Source organism: Lolium perenne, chromosome 3 (assembly GCF_019359855.2).
Source record: "Lolium perenne isolate Kyuss_39 chromosome 3, Kyuss_2.0, whole genome shotgun sequence".
Classification (NCBI taxonomy): Eukaryota; Viridiplantae; Streptophyta; class Magnoliopsida; order Poales; family Poaceae; genus Lolium; species Lolium perenne.
In genome coordinates, this window is record NC_067246.2 from 149,109,913 (window position 1) to 149,136,802 (window position 26,890).

The following is a 26,890-nucleotide window of genomic DNA, read 5'->3' on the forward strand; positions in this document are numbered from 1 at the left end:
CTCTTATGAACTCATTCATATGCTTGCAAGACATTAGACGACATTCCACCGAGAGGGCCCAGAGTATATCTATCCGTCATCGGGATGGACAAATCCCACTGTTGATCCATATGCCTCAACTCATACTTTCCGGATACTTAATCCCACCTTTATAGCCACCCATTTACGCAGTGGTGTTTGGTGTAATCAAAGTACCTTTCCGGTATAAGTGATTTACATGATCTCATGGTCATAAGGACTAGGTAACTATGTATCGAAAGCTTATAGCAAATAACTTAATGACGAGATCTTATGCTACGCTTAATTGGGTGTGTCCATTACATCATTCACACAATGACATAACCTTGTTATTAATAACATCCAATGTTCATGATTATGAAACTAATCATCCATTAATCAACAAGCTAGTTTAAGAGGCATACTAGGGACTTCTTGTTTGTCTACATATCACACATGTACTAATGTTTCGGTTAATACAATTCTAGCATGATATATAAACATTTATCATAAACATAAAGATATAAATAATAACCACTTTATTATTGCCTCTAGGGCATATCTCCTTCAAATTCTTATGGGAATTCTTACAACAATAATAGGAATACACCCCCTGGACTTGAAGCTATGCTTAAAGAATTTATTAGTACACAAACTGCTTTTAACAAATCTGTTGAAGAAAAGCTTGGGAAAATTGATATACTTGCTTCTAAAGTCGATAGTCTTGCTGCTGATGTTGATCTTTTGAAATCGAAAGTTATGCCTAATGAAAACCATAATAATAATATTGTTACTATAGCAAATGCCATCCAAGTTAGAATTAATGAGAATATAAGATTGATGGCCGAATTGCGTGCTAGGTGGGAAAAAGAAGAAAATGAAAAAGAAGATAATATAGCTAAAGTTTGGACTATTACCACCACTAGTAATGCTAATGCTACACATGTTGCTACACCTCCTACTATTAATGGTAAAATAATTGGTGTTGGCAATGCTTCCACTTCTAATGCAAAGCGTGAAAAACTGCCTGAAACTGCTAAAACTGCTGAAATTGCCTGTGATAAAACTGCTGAATTTTTTTCCAACATTGGGGATGATGATCCCATTGCTTTAGATTATAATGGCTTAGATTTTGATGATTGCCACATCTCTGAAGTTATAAAGTTCTTACAAAAACTTGCTAAGAGTACTAATGCTAGTGCTATAAATTTGGCTTTCACGAAACATATTACAAATGCTCTCATAAAAGCTAGAGAAGAGAAACTAGAACGCGAAACTTCTATTCCTAGGAAGCTAGAGGATGGTTGGGAGACCATCATTAAGATGAAGGTCAATGATTTTGATTGTAATGCTTTATGTGATCTTGGTGCAAGTATTTCCGTTATGCCTAAGAAAATCTATAATATGCTTGACTTGCCAGCATTGAAAAATTGTTATTTGGATGTTAATCTTGCTGATAATTCTACAAAGAAACCTTTGGGGAGAGTTGATAATATTCGCATTACCATTAACAATAACCTTGTCCCCGTTGATTTTGTTGTCTTGGATATTGAATGCAATGCATCTTGTCCTATTATATTGGGAAGACCTTTTCTTCGAACTGTTGGTGCTATCATTGATATGAAGGAAGGTAATATTAAATATCAATTTCCTCTCAAGAAAGGTATGGAACACTTCCCTAGAAAGATAATGAAGTTACCTTTTGATTCTATTATTAGAACAAATTATGATGTTGATGCTCCATCTCTTGATAATACTTGATATACACTTTCTGCGCCTAGCTGAAAGGCGTTAAAGAAAAGCGCTTATGCGAGACAACCCATGTTTTTACTACAGTACTTTTATTTTATATTTGAGTCTTGGAAGTTGTTACTACTGTAGCAACCTTTCCTTATCTTAGTTTTGTGCATTGTTGTGCCAAGTAAAGTCGTTGATAGTAAGGTTCATACTAGATTTGGATTACTGCGCAGAAACAGATTTCTTTGCTGTTACGAATCTGGGCCAAATTCTCTGTAGGTAACTCAGAAAATTATGCCAATTTACGTGAGTGATCCTCAGATATATACGCAACTTTCATTCAATTTGAGCATTTTCATTTGAGCAAGTCTGGTGCCTCAATAAAATTCGTCTTTATGAACTGTTCTGTTTTGACAGATTCCGCCTTTTATTTCGCATTGCCTGTTTTGCTATGCTTGATGGATTTTTTGATACCATTGACTTTCAGTAGCTTTGTGCAATGTCCAGAAGTGTTAAGAATGATTGTGTCACCTCTGAACATGTAAGTTTTGATTGTGCACTAACCCTCTAATGAGTTGTTTTGAGTTTGGTGTGGAGGAAGTTTTCAAGGATCAAGAGAGGAGGATGATACAATATGATCAAGAAGAGTGAAAGCTCTAAGCTTGGGGATGCCCCGGTGGTTCACCCCCGCATATTTCAAGAAGACTCAAGCGTCTAAGCTTGGGGATGCCCAAGGCATCCCCTTCTTCATCGACAACATTATCAGGTTCCTCTAGTGAAACTATATTTTTATTCCATCACATCTTATGTACTTTGCTTGGAGCGTCTGTTTGTTTTTGTTTTTGTTTTTGTTTTGTTTGAATAAAATGGATCCTAGCATTCTTTGTGTGGGAGAGATACACGCTCCGCTGTTGCATATGGACAAATATGTCCTTAGGCTTTACTCATAGTATTCATGGCGAAAGTTTCTTCTTCGTTAAATTGTTATATGGTTGGAATCGGGAAATGATACATGTAGTAATTGCTAAAATGTCTTGGATAATGTGATACTTGGCAATTGTTGTGCTCATGTTTAAGCTCTTGCATCATATACTTTGCACCTATTAATGAAGAAATACATAGAGCTTGCTAAAATTTGGTTTGCATAATTGGTCTCTCTAAGGTATAGATAATTTCTAGTATTGAGTTTGAACAACAAGGAAGACAGTGTAGAGTCTTATAATATTTACAATATGTCTTTTATGTGAGTTTTGCTGCACCGGTTCATCCTTGTGTTTGTTTCAAATAGCCTTGCTAGCCTAAAACCTTGTATCGAGAGGGAATACTTCTCATGCATCCAAAATCCTTGAGCCAACCACTATGCCATTTGTGTCCACCATACCTACCTACTACATGGTATTTCTCCGCCATTCCAAAGTAAATTGCTTGAGTGCTACCTTTAAAATTTCTATCCTTTACCTTTACAATATATAGCTCATGGGACAAATAGCCTAAAAACTATTGTGGTATTGAATATGTACTTATGCACTTTATCTCTTATTAAGTTTCTTGTTGTGCGATAACCATGTTCCTGGGGACGCCATCAACTACTCTTTGTTGAATATCATGTGAGTTGCTATGCATGTTCGTCTTGTCTGGAGTAAGGGAGATTTACCACTCATTTAATGGTTAGAGCATGCATAATGTTAGAGAAGAACATTGGGCCGCTAACTAAAGCCATGATCCATGGTGGAAGTTTCAGTTTTGGACAAATATCCTCAATCTCATATGAGAAAATTAATCATTGTCGAATGCTTATGCATAAAAGAGGATTCCATTATTTGTTGTCTATGTTGTCCCGGTATGGATGTCTAAGTTGAGAATAATCAATAGCGAGAAATCCGATGCGAGCTTTCTCCTTAGACCTTTGTACAGGCGGCATAGAGGTACCCCTTTGTGACACTTGGTTAAAACATATGTATTGCGATGATAATCCCGGTAATCCGAGCTAATTAGGACAAGGTGCGGGCACTATTAGTATACTATGCATGAGGCTTGCAACTTGTAGGATATAATTTACATAACACATATGCTTTATTACTACCGTTGACAAAATTGTTTCTTGTTTTCAAAATCAAAGCTCTAGCACAAATATAGCAATCGATGCTTCCCTCTGCGAAGGGCCATTCTTTTACTTTTATGTTGAGTCAGTTCACCTATTTCTCTCCACCTTAAGAAGCAAACACTTGTGTTAACTGTGCATTGATTCCTACATACTTGCATATTGCACTTGTTATATTACTCTATGTTGACAAATATCCATAAGATATACATGTTACAAGTTGAAAGCAACCGCTGAAACTTCATCTTCCTTTGTGTTGCTTCAATACCTTTACTTTGAATTATTTCTTTATGAGTTAACTCTTATGCAAGACTTATTGATGCTTGTCTTGAAGTACTATTTATGAAAAGTCTTTGCTATATGATTCATTTGTTTACTCATGTCATTTACATTGTTTTGATCGCTGCATTCATTACATATGCTTACAATAGTATGATCAAGGTTATGATGGCATGTCACTCCAGAAATTATCTTTGTTATCGTTTGCCTGCTCGGGACGAGCAGAAACTAAGCTTGGGGATGCTGATACGTCTCCGACGTATCGATAATTTCTTATGTTCCATGCCACATTATTGATGATATCTACATGTTTTATGCATAGTTTATGTCATATTTATGCATTTTCCGGCACTAACCTATTAACGAGATGCCGAAGAGCCGATTCTTTGTTTTCTGCTGTTTTTGGTTTCAGAAATCCTAGTAAGGAAATATTCTCGGAATTGGACGAAATCAACGCCCAGGGGCCTATTTTCACACGAAGCTTCCAGAAGACCGAAGGGAAGACGAAGTGGGGCCACGGGGCGCCGCCACACTAGGGCGGCGCGGCCCAGGAGGGGCCCGCGCGGCCCAGGGGGGCCCGCGCGGCCATAGCGTGTGGGGCCCCCGTGACGCCTTCTGACCTGCCCTTCCGCCTACATATAGTCTTCGTCGCGAAACCCCCAGTACCGAGAGCCACGATACGGAAAACCTTCCAGAGACGCCGCCGCCGCCAATCCCATCTCGGGGGATTCAGGAGATCGCCTCCGGCACCCTGCCGGAGAGGGGAATCATCTCCCGGAGGACTCTTCACCGCCATGGTCGCCTCCGGAGTGATGAGTGAGTAGTTCACCCCTGGACTATGGGTCCATAGCAGTAGCTAGATGGTTGTCTTCTCCTCATTATGCTTCATTGTCAGGTCTTGTGAGCTGCCTAACATGATCAAGATCATCTATTTGTAATGCTATATGTTGTGTTTGTTGGGATCCGATGGATAGAGAATACTATGTTATGTTGATTATCAATCTATTACCTATGTGTTGTTTATGATCTTGCATGCTCTCCGTTATTAGTAGAGGCTCTGGCCAAGTTTTTACTCTTAACTCCAAGAGGGAGTATTTATGCTCGATAGTGGGTTCATGCCTCCATTAAATGCAGGACGATGTGACGAAAGTTCTAAGGTTGTGGATGTGCTGTTGCCACTAGGGATAAAACATTGATGCTATGTCCGAGGATGTAGTTATTGATTACATTATGCACCATACTTAATGCAATTGTCTGTTGTTTTCAACTTAATACTGGAAGGGGTTCGGATGATAACCTGAAGGTGGACTTTTTAGGCATAGATGCATGCTGGATAGCGGTCTATGTACTTTGTCGTAATGCCCAATTAAATCTCACTATACTCATCATATCATGTATGTGCATTGTCATGCCCTCTCTATTTGTCAATTGCCCAACTGTAATTTGTTCACCCAACATGCTATTTATCTTATGGGAGAGACACCTCTAGTGAAATGTGGACCCCGGTCCATTCTTTTACATCGAATACAATCTACTGCAATACTTGTTCTACTGTTTTCTGCAAACAATCATCATCCACACTATACATCTAATCCTTTGTTACAGCAAGCCGGTGAGATTGACAACCTCGCTGTTTCGTTGGAGCAAAGTACTTTGGTTGTGTTGTGCAGGTTCCACGTTGGCGCCGGAATCCCTGGTGTTGCGCCGCACTACATGTCGCCGCCATCAACCTTCAACGTGCTTCTTGGCTCCTACTGGTTCGATAAACCTTGGTTTCTTACTGAGGGAAAACTTACTGCTGTACGCATCACACCTTCCTCTTGGGGTTCCCAACGGACGCGTGTTGAACGGGAAAGACATACGTCAACCACGCGCAGCACCCCTCCCCCTGACACACCTCAACTGCCTCCACACACTCCTGTACCGGCTCGGTATGGATCCTCAGCGACTCCTCCTCGCTCGGTGTCGACGTGGACCGCTCTGCTTCCTCCAACTGGCGACCCAGATCCCTAGGGTACATCTGCATCTGGCTATTAGGCCCTGTATAGACCGTGGTCTCTTTGCTCGGTGCCTCCTGACTGCTGTCCATCGCTGACCGCCCAGTCTCGCTATCAGATGGGACTGAACCAAATTCCTCTTGTGGCCTCCCGTTTGAAACAGAGACATAGAAAAAACCACCCGGAGCCTCCTGCCGTTTCTCAGCAACGCTGCCACGTTCCTCTGCTCCCGCGACAGATCTCACACCAGGCGACAAAAGGCTGGGCCCGCTAGCCGAAACGGTCGGAGACCAGGAGCTCCCTCTTGTCTCCATCTCCTTGTCCAGAAGCGCCGGCCGTACCGGTCCCCCAGCCTCGGGATCGGCGCCAGGCAGATGGTCTGACGCGTCGGCCCACTCCACCTACTCAACCACAGCCGCGCGCGAGTCCGGAACTGCCACGTCACCCCCGTCCCGCAACGCACTCACACGCGCCTGGTCCACTTCCTTCGCACGCGTATGCGGAACTGCCACGCTCTCCACACTCAGCGGCTCTCTCTCCTCTGCCTGGCCCACCTGCACCGCTGCATGCAGCTTGGTCTGTCCCATCTCTGTCTCTTGTGGGTCAAAAGTCACTTTCTTTTTCCCATTTTCAGAGTACTCCTGCTGCGCACCGTCAGCCAAAGCTCCTTTGGCAGAAACGTCCAGGCCCGCCTGTTGACTGGCACCCGCAGTTTGAACCAACGGAGCAGGGCTAGCCATGCCCGGCAGGTGCCCCCTCATCTCCGGCGCCGGCGTGGCCGCGGCCGCCGCCAAACTCCAGCTGGAAGCACGATGAACCGCGCCGCCCGGCCCGCGTCTCTGATCAGGGACACCCCGGCGCCATTCGAGGATCCTGGAGGTTCTTCGAGGCCTACCGCCCTGGCCCCCTCCGCCATTGTCACCTCCGCTCCCATCGAACTCCCCCAGCCCACCGTGCCCGCCTCCATGCGAGCCCTGGACACGGCCAAGCTCCTGTTGCACATCTATCAATACACAGCTCTGCTGGATTTCTTCCCCAGTACGGCCAATCATTTTTTTATGTAAAAGGAGGTGGCACGCTACTCTCTTTATGTTTTCATGTGCAAATGAAAAAAGAAAACATTCTAACGTAACAGCTGTTAAGATTTTCTAAATTTTCGAATCACTGTGTAGTTGAACATTTTTTTTCCGAAACAAGGGCTCATTTCTAAACAAAAAATTCATTAGAGGCTTTTATGAGATATTTCTGATTCACCTCATTCATCTTCTCCTCCACAAGAAGAACATGCACTGCAAAACTTGATATATTTGGGTCTCATGACAATAGCCGTTCTAAGCAAACACAACAAGAGGTGATTCACTCATTATGATGTGTAGACTCATCTATTTTGATACGTATCTACTCTACTTTTAATGTGTAGATTCACTCATTATGATGTGTATTTAGTCAACTTTAAAAGAAAAGCTGATCTAACGGAACACTGTTAAGATTTTCTAAATTTTCGAATCACTGTGGAGTTGGTTGAACTTTTTTTATTTCAAAACAAGAACTCATTTCTAAACAAGATTTCATTAGAAGCTTTTATGAGGATATTTTTGATTCACCTCATTCATCTTCTCCTCCACAAGATGAACATCACTGCAAGTTGAATCTTCTACAAACAAAATATATTCGAGTCTCATGACAATAGCCGTGCAAAGCAAACACAACAAGAGGTGACGGAGTATCAATGAAATTATATTATACTCCCTCCACTCACCAATATAATATATTTTAATTTTTGTAGACTCATCTATTTTGATATGTATCCACTCTACTTTTAATGTAGATTCACTCATATGACATGTATTTAGTCAACTTTGAAATGTCTAAAATGTTTTATATATGTAAACAAAGCAAGTATAAGGCTAAGTCTTGTGTGTTGCTTTTGCTCCAGTTTTCACGAACCAAGATGAGATAATTTAAACGAAATTTGCAAGTAGACTTCCTAAACGAATTGCACTGCTTGAGGACCTCAACCTATGATCCATGGGTCTAGTGGAATGAGAAGGCCAAGGTTTACATTAAGATTAGTCACACCGGGTAGCATACATATTATGTTAGTGTATGATATCATCTCTACATTATATCATATGTATGGTAGTATCATAGTTTTCTTATATTTGTTGATTTTGTAGTATCTCAATGCAAAGTTATGTATTTGATCTATTTTGTTCTACGTGCTATGATACGACATGCATATATGATATCACTTCTTGTCATTAATTACAGTGGCCCATCAGTTTTTTGCATGCATGAAATGCATGATACTACATATATATGATACCCCATTATAGATAGTCTAAGATGGCTAGCAAGCTGCCGTGATCAACAAACAACGCACACACAACTCCAATATTTGTCCCTGGCCTTGCTGCACCATGACACGTGATTATGAACATATCCACCACGTATGAAAGGTCACATTAGATAGAAAATCAAGTCTACTTTTCAGCAAAAACAAATGGTGCACCATTTTGAAGACATAAGTCAAACATCTTAGAGTTCCAATGCAACTTGCAACCTATCAAGGTCATTTAATGGTGCGCCCACGCTTCTGCTCCCCAACCGCCTAGGTTACCATGAATTTGAAGCTTCATTTGAGAGTGGTTGCACACCTAAACTAGGAGGGCTGTTCCTAGTATAAATACTCCTTCACCTACTTGATCCAATGGTCATTTTGATTTCAAAAATTGGTATATGCCCCACCTCCACTTGTAAACCAGAGATGAATAATTAAGCTTATTGTTATCTTGTCTCACCTCCTTCACATGGGAACCCCCTCTCTTAGATTTGATTCTAAAGTTGTACAAGGTTCTTGCCGGTGTGATCGGTGGCAAGCTCTCAAGATCTTCTCGGGGTTCTCTTCCCTCTCTAATTGGGATTTGAGGGAGCACTTTACGCCAAAGTCCTCTATGTGAGGATGATATTACATCCATGGTCAACCGGCATAAGAAACTGTGCCATGTATTGGGTTGTTTGCACGTATTCATCGTGGTTATCACGTGGCGTGCATTCGTTCTTCGTTTCCCCTCCCGCCTTCCACCGCGAAACACCATGAATCAATGAAGATTGAACCAACTCTAGAGGTTCACCCTCATCACTCCATTAAAGAGGCAACATTTTTTTACTAACCAAACCAAGCACACAAAAGTTGAACCCATGTGGCACAATACAAGGCCATCCACAAATAGAAAAAGGCAACACATAAGTTGGATCCTCATATTTTCATTTTTTAAATCCAGAGAACACACTTATGTGCTTCGAATAGTTTTATTTTTAGTTGTACAACTAGGTGCCGAACCGAGTTGTACAACTAGGGGGTGAACCGAGGATCTCTCTAGTGGTGATGCCGCTCACACAAGACCAAGGCGCAGTGACGTGGTCAGTAATGTAGAATTTAGGTTTGGTGCTGCCTATAGGGCATTAACGAGTAGGTCCCTGGAGCTCCTCAGCTGGTTCCACTGCGGCCTAGGGTTTGTGCTACTCGTTGTGGTGCTCTGGTGGCAAGAGCAAAAGCAGGAGGGAGTGCATATCTTAGGGATCTACGATAATAAAGCTGGGATTCATAGCTATGTTGCTCCGGTGGCTTCGTTGTCGTCGGGCGGTCGTCCTCAATCCTCTCCATCCAGTTTCCATGGGGTAAGTTGAAGGAGGAGATCCGTGCGAGCTCTCTCAATAAGTTCGACCATCTCCGGCTCTTTCTCTTAGCCGGTTGTGGAGCCGAGTGGGAGGAAAAAACAACTCAATATGTCGGATCTGCAAGATGCCATGGTCTTGTTCCGAGTGGAAGCTTAGCAGAGGACTTGTGATGGGCGTTGCCATCTTGGACCCCCTCCCCATGGCCGAAAGATGACCCTCCTTAGCCACACGATGGTGGTTGTTCTTCCTCTAGGCGTAAGACCGATGCGGAGGATCTTTGTCCACTCCATCATAGCGTGTTGCAGTGGTGATGAGGACATCCCATCTATTGATACAACCACTGTACCTACAACCACACAAATACAAGGATCAATCACTCGAGCTCGTGCCAAACAACTTAACTATCAGGTACTTTCGTTTCTTGGAACTATTCCTCACATACATGAGATGATGCTTCCTAAATCAGATATATTTGTTACTCTTAAGAATGATGGACCTAGCATAGACAAGAAGGACAAGCATTGGAGCATGATCGTGCATGGAGATGGCAGCAAACATATGACGATTGAAGAGAACGCCGCAAGTGGAGATTTCAGAACTTTGAAAGATAAAGACATGGACGAAATATAGAGCTTTCCAATTTATAATTTCATTCATATATTTATATGGGTGCGTCACTTTTAAATTTGTGCCAGGCCCATGTGATTTTCGCAGGAATTAAGTCAGCCCCCGTTTAGAGTTCGTATTGAAGGGGGAAATGCCTTCTAGGGTTTGGTTCGGCCACCATATGCATGGCTGGCCGAAACCCCATTTTTTCCTCCTTTAAATACTCCCATAGCCGTCACGTTTAGACTCGGATTTTGATTAGATTAAAAGTTAGCAATTGTTGCAACTCTCATGTATTTCTTTTGAGGCCAACACCCAGAACAAGACTGACTATTCGGAATCCCACCTTTATTCAATAAAGCTTCCCTCTTTCATCCACAATATTCTGATTGCAATATTAGTTCTTATTTGTTATCGATTTCAGGTAGGAATTAAGACCCTCGCTGGTCAGGCTGATCGTGCATCCGTAAGATCAGTAACTTCCGAAGATTGTCCTAGCGATTGCATTGGCACAAGAGCTTTGCACGTGTAGTCGGATCGTCAAGCACGAACTCCACCAACAAATAGACGTTATCGTACTCTCATCGAAAAATCGGACACCTTTGCCCTATCAAGTGGTGTTTTGGCAACCAGAGTGCTGTCTCGAGCGTGGTGTGGAATTCGTCTACAAGATGCACAAGGACTAGATCGGTTTTTCATTTATATTAAAAGGTCCTTTATGTAGAATTCCTGGTCCTGATTACTATTTTCTTTGCTTTACGAGCCTCGATATAAAATACAAATCCACCTTTTGTAATACTAATGCAGCTCTAGGTCCTCCGGCACCTTTACGTGTTAAAAAGAAACTAACCTATGCTCAAAGCAGTTGGTTGGGAAGCAAAGAACAACGTGTGGTGCCGTGGAGCAACCCGTGGGTCCCACCTGCCAGTGTCTATTCCATGCTAGTACAGGACTCGCTTGTCTTTGCAAACCAAGCGAAGAAACGGGAGAGATCCCAACCCAGGAAGAAACACGACTACCGACTACCCAGGCCAGTTGTGTCTTCTTCCTCTCCGATCCCCAATCTCTCGCCTTCGCACCCTAATTTGATCCTTCTCCGGGTCTCCGGCGACGGGGACACAGACACAAAGCTCACCTCACGCGTGGCTGCCGCCCCCACGCCCTTCGTCTCTCGCCGCCGTCCGCCGTGACCAAAGCCGCCTCAATCCCGTCCTCGCACCAAAGCACGCCTGCTACCTCGACGCGGAGGTTCTCTCCCCCCTAGGATCTGTGTGGAGTGGAGATCCACCGACGCGCGATCCATTTTGCTGGTAAGATCACAGCGAGATCTCTCTTCTTCAAGATCGACCTGAGTTTGACCCACCTTCCTCTCTCGTGTTATGCCCTATCCTAATGCGGCTCTAATCTAAAGCTCCGCATTAATCTCAACTAACATCACTTCATTATGTCCACAGTCAGATTTGGGGGTTGAACTGAAAACCTCCATGCTGCGCACCAAGTCCGCCCGGGGGAGCACGTCGGCCGTTGTCGTCGTGTTAGACACAAATGAGGTGTACATTGTGGTTAGCTTGTCCACAGCAGGCGACACCCAGGTGATCTGCGTCGACCCAACCACAGGCGCCCTGCACTACCGGGGGAAGCGGGGGGAGGACCTCTTTGATTCCGAGGCAGCGGCTTTGAACCACATCACCAACGGATCGAGATTTCTATCCAAGAGCACCACGTATGCTAAAGCTGTGCTAGGGTATGCTGTGTTAGGAAGCTATGCTCTGCTTCTCGTCGCAACGCAGCTTAGTGCCACTGTCCCAGGCCTACCTGGAGGTGGCTGTATATATACCGTGGTGGAGAGCCAATGGATAAAGATCCAGCTGCAGAACCCTCAGGCCCAGGGGAACGGAGAGCTCAAGAATGTCAAGGAATTGGCTGATCTTGACATTGATGGCAAATACTACTTTTGTGAAACAAGGGATGTTACGAGGCCGTTTCCAAGTCGGATGACTCTTCGGGAACCAGATGAGGAATTCGTGTGGAATGGTTGGTTATCAAGGCCTTTCAAGGACATTGGTTTGCCAGGACACTGTGTCATTCTGTTGCAGGGTTTCGCCGAGTGCCGCAGTTTTGGAGGCACAGGCCAGCAAGGCGGGCTGGTTGCTCTCCTTGCACGCCGTAGCCGGTTACACCCTGGAACCCGCTACTTGGCTCGTGGCCTAAATGCATGTTCTGGCACCGGCAATGAAGTAGAGTGCGAGCAGCTTGTTTGGGCCCCTCACAAGGGTGGACAAATAATCCCTTTTAGCTCATACATCTGGCGCCGTGGAACTATACCCATATGGTGGGGCGCAGAAATAAAAAATGCTGTGTCAGTTGAAGCAGAAATTTATGTTGCTGATGATCCTTATAATGGGACTTTGCAGTACTACCAGCGCTTGGGTAGAAGATACGGTAATAAATCTTCTGATGAAGTCAGTGCGACGAGGCAGAAGAAACCTGGAATGGTTCCCATTGTGTGTGTCAACTTGCTAAGATATGCTGAAGGAAAACCTGAGACAATTCTAGTTGAGCATTTCAAAGAATCTCTCAAGCACCTCAAGTCTACTGGCAAGCTTGGAAACACCTGGATTCAGTTGATAAATTATGACTGGCATGCCACTGTGAAGTCAAAAGGGCAACAGCAGACAGTTGAGGGCCTCTGGAGACATCTTAAAGCACCGACAATGGCCATTGGCTTCAGTGAAGGTAATTACTATAGTGTAAAGCAGCAGCTTAAGGAATGCAAAGGATCGATTATCTACAATGATGATGGTGGGTTCTGCATGGAATCAATTCAAAATGGGGTCGTACGCTTTAATTGTGCAGACTCGCTTGATCGCACCAATGCCGCTAGCTATTTTGGTGCACTTCAAGTTTTTGTTGAACAGTGTAGTCGACTTGGTATCTCCCTTGATATAGATGCAATGTTTGGATTGTCCGCCAGCAGATATTCTGAACATAACGGTCGGAGTGCTCGGTCTTTGCCCCCTGGATGGGAGGAACGCTTTGATTCTGTAACAGGTAAATCATTTTACATTGATCATAATACGCGTAGTACCTCGTGGGAGCATCCATGCCAGGAGGCTCCACAAAAGCCCTGGAAGAGATTTGATATGACATTTGAGCAGTTCAAGAGCTCAACAATGCTTACCCCAGTGAACCACCTTGCGGAGATTTTTCTTCTGGCTGGTGATATCCATGCCACGTTGTACACTGGCTCAAAAGCTATGCACAGCGAGATTCTGAACATATTCAAGGAGGAGACTGGAAAGTTTGGTAAATTCTCAGCTGCTCAGAATGTCAAGATTACACTGCAAAGAAGGTTCCACAATTATATGAATGATAGTTCTCGTCAAAAACAGTTTGAGATGTTTCTTGGATTGAGGCTATATAAGCATCTCCCATCCATCCCTATTTTTCCTCTCAAAGTAGGTGGATTTATTCATTATCAGTATAATATTTACAGTTTATTTTATTAATATTTATTTCAGTTCTATAGGGTAGCTGAATAGTCAAGTCTCTGCATGAACTATGCAAACATTCTATTCTAACTTAACTAGATGCATTATCACAATTAGAATGGAACCAATTTATATAATTAAAATATATAAGATATAATTTCCCAGTTTAGTTTGACTTTAATATCTCTGGACCGTTGTTTGGGAAAATTTTCCGTGCGCTGTAATTATCAGATTTAGCGGCATGCTAGTTGTTAATTTTTTTCTACATCTCATTTTCACTACTAACCAGCAATGCATTTCCCTTCAATGCACCTTGCTCTTATTGTTCAACATTCATTACTTTGAATAGAATACCAGACACTTGATAAAGCTCGCATTGGCTCCTCGCTCTTGGTTCCTTCTATGCATTCCATACCTGAGGGAAAAAACAAAGAGGTATTCCGAATGGGAGAAACTAACTGTATATTGGGACAGAGGGAGAAAGATGCCACCACTAGCCTCTTAAATTATCTGTGGATTTTATGAGGTTGTGCGTGTTGCTGTTGAGCATTATTTTGACCTGAAAATTAAAATCAATTGGTACTTTTGCCGTTTCCTTTAGTGGCATTTTCTGATACATACCTCGGTACTGATGCAATTATATCCACCATGGTAATTATGTCATGTGGGTCCAGGGTTACCGATGCTACCGCATGGCTAAGCATGGCCATCCGGGCGTAGCTGCACCAGCTACAACTCAGTGAGGAAATCCTCTAGTTGTCTTCTCATATCAATCTGTTATCTTTCAATTAGTCAGGATAAAATTATATAAGCACTGCGACATCTCTTGACCAAGTTAAGAAAGATATCAGTCATTATCTCATTCCATTCTCTCTTCTCATCCAACTACCCAAGTACCCATATTTACCATAGTCTCTGGTGTATGACCATCCAAGTACGACGAGGAGAACAGCCAAACCCTGTCCAGCTGCCTCTTGCGGATACCAGTTGCAATCATCTACCTCTGACCATAACAACTAAAATAGTAGGGTCACCAGTGTTAGAGAAAAAAGAAGTTCATTTATAGAGAACAAATCATTGATCTTAAACTATATTTAGTAAACCCTATTTTGTTAATTTAAGTGTTAATTGCTAAGTTTTCACTGGTAAGAAATATATAACTCAGAACCGAAGACAGCATAATTCTTTGAAATTGATCATGAATACTCGTATTATTATTCAGAGCATAACGCTATCTACATCTGTATTTATAAAAAAATCACGATGTATCTGGGTTGAGTTATGCATTTTAAGAAAAAACAGTTTTACACGTTTGGACCACAGTTTGTTCCTATTGTTTTTTCTCCACATTATGTACTTGATAGTATTTGCTATCTGAGAGCATGGGCAGTGTATAGTTTGGTTAGGCTGGCATACCTAAGGTGGGCCCCACATACCATCTTTATCCTTGGTAAAAACTCCACAAAGTTTGTATTGGTTCCATCTGACACGTGCTCTGATTTTTTCCAACCTCTGGCATCATAACATGGGCAACCCAAGGAAAGAACATAAGAGTTTCTCCCATGAAGTCAGTCATTATCTGAGGAGCGGCCTTCTAGCTTTGCACTTGCCTTGATATGCGACCAGTACCATATACAAAAGATTTTCTTAGGACCCCCTTTGAAGCGACATCACAGATGCTGTGACCGCAGTTCATATTCATGGCTTCATGCCGTTATTTTCTTTATATATGTTTACGGGATCTATTGGTACCGATGACTATATAAGCAACAATTTATATGCATAGGCTTAATACGTGCTGTTTCTGTTTCTAATTTAGATTTTCATCTTCGTGTTATTCAGGTGCTGTCAAGGCCATCTGGATGCATGCTGAAACCAGTCCCTAGTATCACTCCAATGGCTGATGGTGGCTCCAGTCTTCTCAGCTTCAAAAAGAAGAATCTTACTTGGGTATATTGCTTATTTATTTATATAGTTGATTGATGTCGAGTTAATTCCTGATAGTGACCTGATTTATTTGAATTAGGGGGTAGCTATTGTACATTAACTATTTTTCCCTAACATACCCCACCACTCTCACTTGGAAGACAATTAGTTGATGACTTGATGGCTGGAAGAGTCTAAATGGTGTAAAATTTTGAGTTGTGTGATATAAATATACGTGACGTTCATACTCTTAACATCTCAATGCTTTCCATATAGCATTCTAAGACACTTTACATGCAGGTATGCCAGCAAGGTGCAGACTATGTTGAGCTATTTATATACCTTGGAGAACCTTGTCAAGTTTCTCAGCTTCTTCTTACTGTCTCCCACGGTGTTGAGGATTCTTCGTATCCAGCTACTGTAGATGTTAGAGTTGGTTCCAGCATAGATGCCCTTAAGCTTGTTCTTGAGGTTTGTCTTTATATCTTACTGGTATATTCTTATATTTGTTTTATGCCAGGTGTGTTCATCAGTTTCACTTTTAATAGCAAGTTGGCTCATTTATAGGATTGGGCTTGATGGACTGACATGTGTACTTAATGGGTCAAGACTGAAACATAGTAAAACTGCAGTCCTTGCTAATATTGAGCTGCATCAGATTTGCCAGTACCGACATGCTATGTTGCAATTCTGACAATCTGATGGAGGCAGGACGATTGGTTTTAAGCCAAATCTAAACAGTGTATTCCTTAACTTTGAATGAGCGGTGCTAAGTCAAGCTCAGCTAATTTGAGCTGCTGAGCCCGGCTTTGATCCTATAGTTTTATATCTGTTTTATTTCTTTACGAGTACAGGTTTTATCTGCACACATGAGCCCATGCTGAATGGTCGTCATTACAATTTTGTATTTTCATCAGTTCACTTGTTTACTGTGACAATTTCAGTATGTACCCATCTGCTTTGAATTGATATTTATTTCTGTATGAATTCCAGTTAAAGCATCTGTATGCATTGAACTATTCTTAATGTTTGAGAGGGACTCTTTGTTTTATGGCTGTTTTGTGCTTTGCTATCTGAATCTGGGCATGTCAATCTGATACTATACTGGCGGCTTATTTGCTGTATGCTAGTTTTTTTTTTTGCAAGTTACCTCTCTTAATCAAATAATTACAATTGTTCCTTGCTGCCTTTCATTTTGTAGAAGTCTTGTTTGGCAAGCTTATGTATAACTAACTGTGACTTTACTTGTTTATTAGGGCGCTTGCATTCCACAGTGCTCAAATGGAACAAATTTGTTGATCCCTCTCACTGGAAGAATTGATCCAGAGGACTTGGCTGTTACAGGTAAAAGTGCTCGACCGGACGTTCAAGAGAGCACTTATCTTCCTTTGTTATACGACTTTGAAGAGCTGGAAGGAGAAGTCAACTTTTTAAATCGGGTGGTCGCATTATCTTTTCATCCGTCTGCCATGTCGAGAACACCCATCACGCTTGGTGAGGTAAAAGGTCGACGGAGTCATTGGGTTGTAGATGTTTTATCAAGAAGCTTTTCACAATTTGAAATATTTCTTCTGTGTACATTTTATTTGACTAGATGAGTAATCTTTTGAAACAGATTGAAGTACTTGGTGTTTCTCTTCCATGGGAGGATATGTTGACCAACAGTAAATATATTGCTCAAATTTTGGAGCTCACTCATGAAAAAACATACGATCTAGGTTTGAAGGATGTTGCAAATTCTTCCTCTCCTAAGAGTGATGTTCGTGGTAGTGAGAGAACTTGTACTGGAAGTTCGCTATCAGTTCAACCAGGTGGTTCTGGAAACTTCGTGGATTTTCTCACTGGTGATATTGTCATATCAAACCAATCAAAAGTCACTGCAAATACATCATTTGGCTACGAGGAAGGGGCAAACTTCTTTGACGATGAATTTGATGTTAACCCTTTTGCCAGTACATCACAAGAGCCTGTTGCTGAAGTGAATAGCCAGGTTGAAGATCGTGGCAGCACACAGTTTTATCTCGAGTATTTGGAATTACTTTCTGGAAATAATAAGGTAATTCTTGGTACAAATTCATTTTCATTCTCTTCCTAACTAGTTCATTGATTGATTTTCATTAAATCATCGTTGAGCTAATTTTGTTTGCAAGTGATATTTGAAATTGGTATTCTCATGCTTTGATTTTTTTAGAACGTTTGAAACCGAGAAAAGACCCTACCAACTTATGATTATAGCTCATTACAAGATACAGTATATATTGTGCTTGACACTGCTTAGTGCTTACTTGCCATGCTTTATACAATGATCCTGTTCTCAATAACAATTGCTTATTTCGAAACAAGAAAGTGAAAATGATATTTTTTGAAAAATGTGTCAGTTTGGTTTCCACATGTTTCTGTTGTAGGCTTTGATGTTGTTGCTGTTGTTGTAAATGTGTTAAGTATAAATCATGATCTTAGGGATGTAAATTGCATTCATCTTTTCAGGGGAAGAGCCTTAATTTTGAGCAGATGATGAAGCTTGAAATAAAACGTCTTTATCTTGATCTTTCTGCTGCTGAAAGGGACCGTGCATTGTTATCGATTGGCGTAATTCCTGCCACAGTAGATCCAAATCGTTCAGTTGATTACTCCTACCTGTTGAAGCTGTCCACCTTTGCTGATAGGCTAGCATTGCTGGGGCATGCTGTCTTCGAGGATCGTGCTAATGCTTCAATAGGGCTCGAAAAAGTCAGTGGCCATGCTATAGACTTCTGGAATATCAGTGAAAATGGTGAATCATGTTCTGGTGGGGCATGCGAAGTCTGTACTGTATCTTCGTTAAAAGCTTCAGCTACTAGTGGAAATGCATCTCTATTTGTGGAGTGCTCCCAGTGTGAAAGAACAGCTTGCAAGGCTTGCTGTGCTGGGAAAGGGGCTTTTCTTTTGCTTAGCAATACTTACAGAGATCTGAAGATGTATGGTGGGAGTCAAGGTGGTGGCTATTCAGCCCTCGCAGATAGTTCTGTGTGCAAATCATGCTGCAGTGAGGTGATCAAACATGCACTGTATGTGGATTATATCAGAGTTCTTCATAGTTTGCGAAGAAAAGGTCGTGCAGAGAAAGCAGCTCTGAGAGCGGTGAATCAGGTCTGCCAACTTGAGCCCAGTAGAGTAGCTGATTCATCACATAGTGCTCAATCTTGTCAGGAACAATTGAAGCAGATCCTCGATGATGAAGAATCTCTTGCAGAATTTCCACATGCAAGCTTTTTACATATGGTATTCCTCGACATTGTACTAATTTATGGTTAGCTTATACCCTTTATGATCTGCTGCCACTTTGTATCTATATTAACACTGCTGCGGCGACGACACTGTTGCACATGGACCATGGAAAGACACTCAAATACACTACACTTGAGTCTAACATAATCATTTCAAAATAAGTCTTCTCTTTTGGTGTGAAGCTGTATCTTATTGTCCTTGCTCTGTATTTTTTTGCCGCAGAGTATTGCTCTGATCCTGCCCTGTTTTATTTTTCCAGGTAGAAACTGCTGGTGACTCTGCACCACTGTTTTCATTACTGGCACCACTTGGCAGTGGAGCGTACAGGTCCTACTGGAAAGCTCCACAGGGCAACACAACTGTGGAGTTGCCGGTTGTTCTTAGCGGTTTATCAGATGTTTCTGGAGTTGCAATAATTGTCAGTTCCTGTGGTTACTCATCATCTGACTGCCCAATTGTAAGATGTCCTAATTTGCAGTCTTCTTTCTTTTTCATGGGATGCTTCATTTATCTACATAAGTGGTACCAACTAACTCAGCGAGAAATTTCTTTACTTGCTATGCCTTTCTGTCCGTATTCCATATTGTATCAGTTAGCACTGATGCAAATTCATCTAGTTTATTCGCCATATTCTGGTATGGACGTAACACAAATGTTCATGTGCTTTAGAGATCATTTTCTATAGTGACGGTGTTAGCTACCTGTACGAAACAAGAAGAGTATTTGAACTAGCCTATTGAGCTATATTCACTTCCACTGGTTGGTTGTTTCTTTTAGTGCAATTATTTACCTCATATGCTGATAATCGTGCTGCTTGTGCAGGTGGAGATATGGGCTAGTAATAAAATACAGCGAGATGATCGCACATTCATAGGAAAATGGGATGTGCAAGACATGATAGTGTCATCTCCGCAGCTTTGTGGACGAGAAAATTCGAGTAGCTTGGATAAGGCACCAAGACACATTAAACTACACTTCCCAAATCCTATCCGCTGTCGCATAATTACAATAAAAATGACACTTCCCCCGAATGGTTCTCGCTCAACCATGTTTAATGAAGAATTTGATCTTCTTTCTTTGGATGAAAGCTCGTTTATTGAATCTAAGCCAAAAAGTGCACAGAATTCATTCATCCATGCAAAAAGGATTGTTGTTTTTGGTAGCTCTTTGCCAAAGGAGATGGGTCCTGACACATCTGCGGGATTAATGAGGATGAGAAGTTGTTTAGATGGATCACCATCGTTGGGCAGATTTAGGGTAAATCCTGCTTTTTTACTGAGCACTTCTGAGCTCTATTTCAAGTTGTTTGCTAAAACTTTCCCCTCCTGTTTTTCAGATTCCAGTTGAGGCGGAGAGGTTGACAGACAATGATCTTGTTCTTGAGCAATATCTCTTACCCAATTCTCCTGGAATAGCTGGATTCCGCCTTGATTCATTCAGTGTTATAAGGCCTCGAGTAACCCATTCACCTTTGCCATCAGAGTCGGATATGAGAGAGTTTTCATTGACACGTATGGAAGATAGACATGTAAATCTTGCAATTCTTCATATACAAGTCACAGTTGTCCAGGTAAAATAAGGCACTGCCTATGTGGCCAAGTTTTCCTGATTTGGTGACTAAAATTGATAGTTTTACAGTTATTTTTATCTAGTTAGATGTTTGTTTACATCACTTGTATTCTGTCTTTCTAACACTTGTTCTTTGGAGCCCTTTTGGGAGTGAAAAAGGTTAAGGGAGTTGATTTAAAGTTTTAGGAGTTGAGTTTGAGAAGTAATTATGACCACTTTGGATTGTAGGATCTTCATAGGTTCCCAATCCTTAGGATTTTTGCCCTTCAAATGTCCTTTGGATCAATGTAATGGTGCTACAAGATTTCGTATGAATTTGTTTCCTATGCCTTAGTTCCATAGTCGCTTCAATGTCCACTCCAACCTCTTTTCCACACTTGCCATGGATATATAGTTTTTTGCTTGCCTATTTTGTATTTTGTGTGCCAATGTGCTTATGTTTTTTCTACAGGAGTCTGGCAAGCTGGTTGTAGAGGAATACCGTCTACCAGAAGTTAAAGCAAACACACCACTATATTTTGATTTTCTGGATTTACAGCAGGATTGCCGTTGTGTTATCTTTAGATTACTTGGGGATGTCACCGCCTTTGTTGATGATATTGCTGACATTGATGGCTTAAACTTGCGAAATCTTCCTTTAGCTTCTGGATTATCTTTGTCAAATAAGGTCAAGCTGTATTACTACGCTGATACCTATGAGATGGGAAAGATCGGCAGTCTCTCAGCAGTATGATATATAAGAGGTGTGAGTATACACCGACCTGACATTTTAATTGCTGTTATTTACTAAGAAGTCATCTATACCCCCCACCAAGTACCGCAGCTGTTCGGAGAACCCTCTGGTCTATTTTTTCTTTACTGTACCAAGTTTCAATACGGGTTCCTTATCCCCTTATCCTTGTTTAACTCCCCTGTTTAGCTGACGTGAGCATTTAGAGTATTTTAGCCGCATCAAACTGAAAATAGGAAAAAGTATTGTCCCTCTTTCTTTCTCTTCCTACACCCCATCTCCCTCTGTTCTGTTTCAGAATTAGGAAATAACCTGGCAGCACAGCAAAGTTTGTCAGGTAGGTAGCCATTTCCAAGAAACTGAGCACGATAACTGAGGAGCATAGCAAGTCTTGATCTTGGATTACTTGCACATCAAGGGGATGCGAGGATCTGGTGTTGCACCAGTCGCAGCTGCTGCGAGGACACGCAATGGTGGCATTGGTTTCCCGAGAGCATGACGCTACAGTCATGCAACCACAGAATCGATCACACCAGGACAATGAGGGAAGGAGTGAGGGGGGTGATGGCTTACGTTACACGAAGAGAAGGGGCAACTGAGCATGGGTGGAGCTGGGGAAGGTGTCAGCGGTTTTAGCAGTAGGGCACTTACACATCCTATGACACGAAAACCACTAGTGAGGGCATTCGCAAAGGAGAAACATTTGGGGCTTCTCAATTTTTCCACAACGGTAGTATTTTTGTTTTGCCCCTAATGAAGCTTCACCGAATGAGAAGCTAAAGTATGAATTGTGCTGTATATAGCGCACAGCCGAATTCTGATCAGGAATGTGCTTGGTAGCTTACAATTTGCATAAGTAGCTCCTATTAGCTTTTTATTTAGTTCAACTTGTCACTTAAGTCTTGTTAACTCGGCAAGTACACATCAAACGTATATGACCATTTTAGTTCACCCACCTCGTTATTCCTTTCTTATTCTCTATATGGCTGAAACTACCCCTGCAAATCTCAATATTCCTCTTTTGTTCGCATGAATAATATAGTATTGGAAATTGCAGTTCATGGGTGTTTCAGACAAGATAGGTGTTTTGAGAAGTACATCTCTCAAGTAGCATCGCCCCCACATATTAAACTATCGTATCCTTTTTGTTTGTAGAATGGACCATTACACGACACTAATACTGCTTTCTTACTTTGTTTTGCCTTATTTAGGCTGTACACGCCATCATGGAATTGTTCACGGTTGGTACACTGGTGTTGTAAACTATTACCTGTGGGTCGATCATGGAATTGTTCACGGTTGGTGAATTGTTCACGATACTGCAATCGATCCCACAATAACTTCATAACGTTCTGTAATTCCTGCTTGATCATGCAGTGATACATGCTGATGACCCTTGGGATATTAACTGTAGAATATATAGAAATTCTTTATTGGCAGTAGAATGTCTGTAAATTGAAGATCCAGTTCTTTTTGTAGAATGTTTGAGAAATCAACGTGATTGCACCTTTTGAAGCTGCCAGATACAATTCGTCAATGCATATATGAAACCTGTATAGGATCAGGTGCTAAATTTTGTAAGAGGTTTAAACAACTATTTTGAGCACTGAATTTTTCCAGCTACAAGTTCACTTTTATGTTGCACTTTGCTGCGATTGTGCCAATGTCTATAATTTGAACAAAAGATTTTGTGTGCCATCTCATGCGAGGCTCAGAGGTCACGCTATACCAGGAGTATTTTGCATCGTTGAAATCTTTGAAAGTTGGAGGAAATAAATGATCTCGAATTCCATTTAAATGTGAACATCCAAACAGTTTAATAGATTTGTTTGCTGTAATAAAAGCCACAAATATTAAATTTTAATAAGCACATTTGTTTGCGACCCGGATGAATGGAACTTGGGTACGCGCGCACCCATTTACGAAAAGTTTAAAAAAATGCTATTTAAAAATTTCAAAAAATGTGAAGTAAAATTTTGCATGTACATATTATGTTGATACTTACTCGTGTGAGTTTTCACGAAAACATATCATTGTGTGTGACCTACATAAAAATGACAAAATGTCCAAATGAGAATAGTGAACAGGAATTTGTACTATTCACAGGAATAGAAATTTGCATTTTGTCATTTTTGTGTAGGTCACACACAATGGTATTTTTCCGTGAAAACACACACGAGTAAGTATCAACATAATATTTACATGCAAAAATTTACTTCACATTTTTTTGGAAACTTTTAAAATACATTTTTTTGAAATTTTCGTAAATGGGTGTGCGTGCACCCAGGTTCCATTCACCATTTTCGCATTTGTTTGCTGCAATTAAACTAGCTGAATGCGTGTGCGTGTTGCCATGTCCTCAGCGAAAAAGGTCCAGCACAACATCGGCAATTCGGCATCCCATCGCACAATTTCACTCGTATTGTGGTAGGAACATGTCCCGCTGGCAGAATTAGGAACGTTTTAAACCATGGTACCCACCTGACAAACTTTGACAATTAGGAATTGAAAGGCTCACTACAAAAATAATCGTTACTTACCATGGTTAAAACTTATCGCGTGTTTTAAAGATCTACCATGGGTTTTCCTGTCCGTGGCGGGTGAGGGGCCTTTAGCCACGAAAAATCAGACCTTAGCGGAAGAGTTTTCGGGCATAATGCCAATTGACACATGTCAACCACTGTTAGCTGGATGGTAACGCCGTTAACTAGGTGAAAATCCATAGTTGATAGAGACCCACATAAGGCCTGGTAACAATTAAACATGACAGAACATCTTAGACATACTAGGCTTTAAGAGGCCGGCCCAATTAAGGTCTCCTAGCATGCCATCATGCCTAATTTCAACCAAGTTTAAAAGACCAAACCATCAAGGGCATACGAGCTTAATCGGGTTGGCCCATCAAAGACCACCTATGAGCTTAGTCGAACCAATCCATCTAAACCTAGCTACAGGCCCATCTACGACCTACTGAGTTTAAATATGACAGCCCATCAAAGGTCTGCTAGCGTAACTGGGCTGGTTAACGTGCTAAGAATAGCAGGCCGATCCACCTAAGGCCCTTTAAGCCTTGCCATGCCGGCCTGCTTTGCATTGATGTGCTAGCCCACTTGGGGTTTTCTACTGTTAAAAGGCCAACCCATGCAAGGTCTTTTAAGCTTTGTCGGGCCGGCCTTTCTCCCTTGCATCAGATTAATGATTCCAATGGAGCAGAAGCGTAAGATTGAGGAGATTCCTGATTGCTACCACCAGTCCATGGGGGTGGGGCAACCTCCACTACCCAGTCGTGGAGAACATAGCCGGGCGAGCAGACATCCTCAACACTGTCGCATCGCTCGAGGCATGATCGACATGCGGCATGCGATGCGCAGAGCGCATAAGCTTCCGTTCGGTGTACCGAGCCTGCTCCACTACGGCCCCGAGACATGGCCAGACGACCGCGACAATACTGTAAGAGTATTTATTTATTTAGTCATCTCGTTTTAGCTTGTGTCAATCAACTTTCCTTACTGCCAAACATCATGCATGTATTTAGGCTCAACATCACCTAATTTGGGAGTATTGTAGGGTTTGCTGCCTTCACTATGCACATAGACTCTTCATAATTGCTTTATTTATCCATTACATGTGTGCTTCAGTTCTGCGCAATCCGCTCTTTATTCTATCGAATACCTTGCATGCATAAATAATTTTGAAACAAATCCTATTTGCAGGGCATTAAGGCATTGCTGATGCCATTAGATAAGCTGACGGTTCCAACATTTATCCATACCAAGAAGGAACTTGATGGACATGGACCCATGCACTAGGCTGTAATGGTGACTGGGTGGCATTTGTCCAGCGGGAGGGGCACTTAATGATCCGCAACATATACAAATCAGATATTAATATATCTCTTCCATCTCTGGAAGCTGTAGGAATTTCTTTGTGCTCTCCTGGTGCATGCTGGTTGCGTAGCCCACCATTTCTCTTCAGATACAAATTTGAAAAATAGAACTATTTAAAATACGGATCGTCAAGAGGTCGTACCAAGATGAAGTAGCAGGGCCATGGCGTTACGAGATAATCGTTGTATTTCCCAACTTGATTGCTATAGTACAAGCACCCCTAGACAACGAGTAGAATATCCTATCAAACCCCGACTTTGAAAGAAGACACTATGTCGATGCCATCGGCATTCGTGGATATGGTACAAGTTCACACATGCATCGTGTATACGCAGTTATATATCCGAAAGGAGATGTTTTGGTTTGAGAACCGTATACCTAGGGTGAGTCTTGTTTTATGTCTTAACTAGTAAATGGCATATGCATCACATGTTGGACCAATTACGATTTCCAATATTGATGTACAAAACTTGCGTTCTAAATGTTGTTCAAACTTTCAGTACAACTAATAATTTGGTTATACCATCAAAATAGGTGTGAGCATGCAATTTAGAATAGGAACAAAAACTTAGAACCTTTCTTAATCACTATCAAGTGATACATGTGATATCGGTGTGAGCCTGCTTTGATTTTTCTACATAACAGATACATGACAGTTCTAGAAACATGTGGACGGTGATGTGGTATTTTTTCACGCGAATACCTCTAATCCCAACCGTTAGATTTTGGACCCAACAGTTAGAATTGCTGCTACATGTCTTGTTCAAAACCGGTACATTATAGTAGTACAAGATAGAAGAGAAGAGATAATTTACAGTTTAGTTCCTACTTGTTGCATTGTGGTTGATCTTTATGCATTTCAGGGACACATGCAGCCCCGCGTCTCAATGCCGCCCATGTCATTGAAGATGAAGCGGCAGATGCGGCTCAAGGCGCTAGCGATGCTGTCATTGTGGATGAAGCTGCAAATGTGGCTCAAGTCGATGGAGATGCTGTCATTGAAGATGAAGCAACAGATGTGGATCAACGCGATGGAGATGTTGATGAAGAAGATGATGTTGATGAAGAAGAAGAAGATGATGATGATGAAGATGCTGAAGAAGAAGAATGATGATGAAGATGATATATTTCTTGGATATTCTGACTAGCGCACTTGGTTCCTGGCACCAATGAGAGTAGAGTCAATTACCGGTGAATCTGATCTCGCGTGGATTCAGGTTAAGGGTTTACGAGGCACCTACGGTCCTCCACAATTACATATGGGTAACAATCTGATGTCTTATCCTTCGCTATGGTGTCACGTTTTCTTGCGATCTGCCCATAAGTTGGACCCTGTAGATGAGGCAAGGTGGGACAGATTGAACAATTTGAAGGGGCATTCTTTATTTCTTGGAATCAACCACTCATTTTTCCTCCTACCCCAGCAAATCGATGCAGAGGCTGCAAAACCAGTTTTCCAATTGTTCAAACCTGACTGTGTCTTTGCTACCCACAGTATCGCCCGAGATTCATGGATAAAGCTAGTGCCAAGTTGGAGCAGAATGAATGTCAATGGAGGTCCTGCAATAGGCTCAAGGTTGGAGTAGAAAAATGAGAAGGTTGAACATAAAGCCGAAGCACCC

The 26,890-nt window shown here is 41.8% G+C and overlaps 1 protein-coding gene across 1 annotated transcript; it reads left to right on the forward strand.

Annotated features, from left to right (window-relative positions):
- Positions 1-11,369: 11,369 nt before the first annotated feature.
- LOC127327097 (probable phosphoinositide phosphatase SAC9) lies at positions 11,370-23,025 on the forward strand. The gene is made up of 12 exons (XM_051353878.2): positions 11,370-11,708; positions 11,853-13,856; positions 15,732-15,839; positions 16,116-16,286; positions 17,072-17,314; positions 17,431-17,871; positions 18,303-19,076; positions 19,342-19,539; positions 19,905-20,339; positions 20,419-20,652; positions 21,103-21,394; positions 22,593-23,025. The coding sequence occupies exons 2-11, from the start codon at positions 11,883-11,885 to the stop codon at positions 21,382-21,384; spliced, it is 4,860 nt and encodes a 1,619-aa protein (XP_051209838.1). The 5' UTR covers positions 11,370-11,708; positions 11,853-11,882; the 3' UTR covers positions 21,385-21,394; positions 22,593-23,025.
- The last annotated feature ends 3,865 nt before the right edge of the window (positions 23,026-26,890 follow it).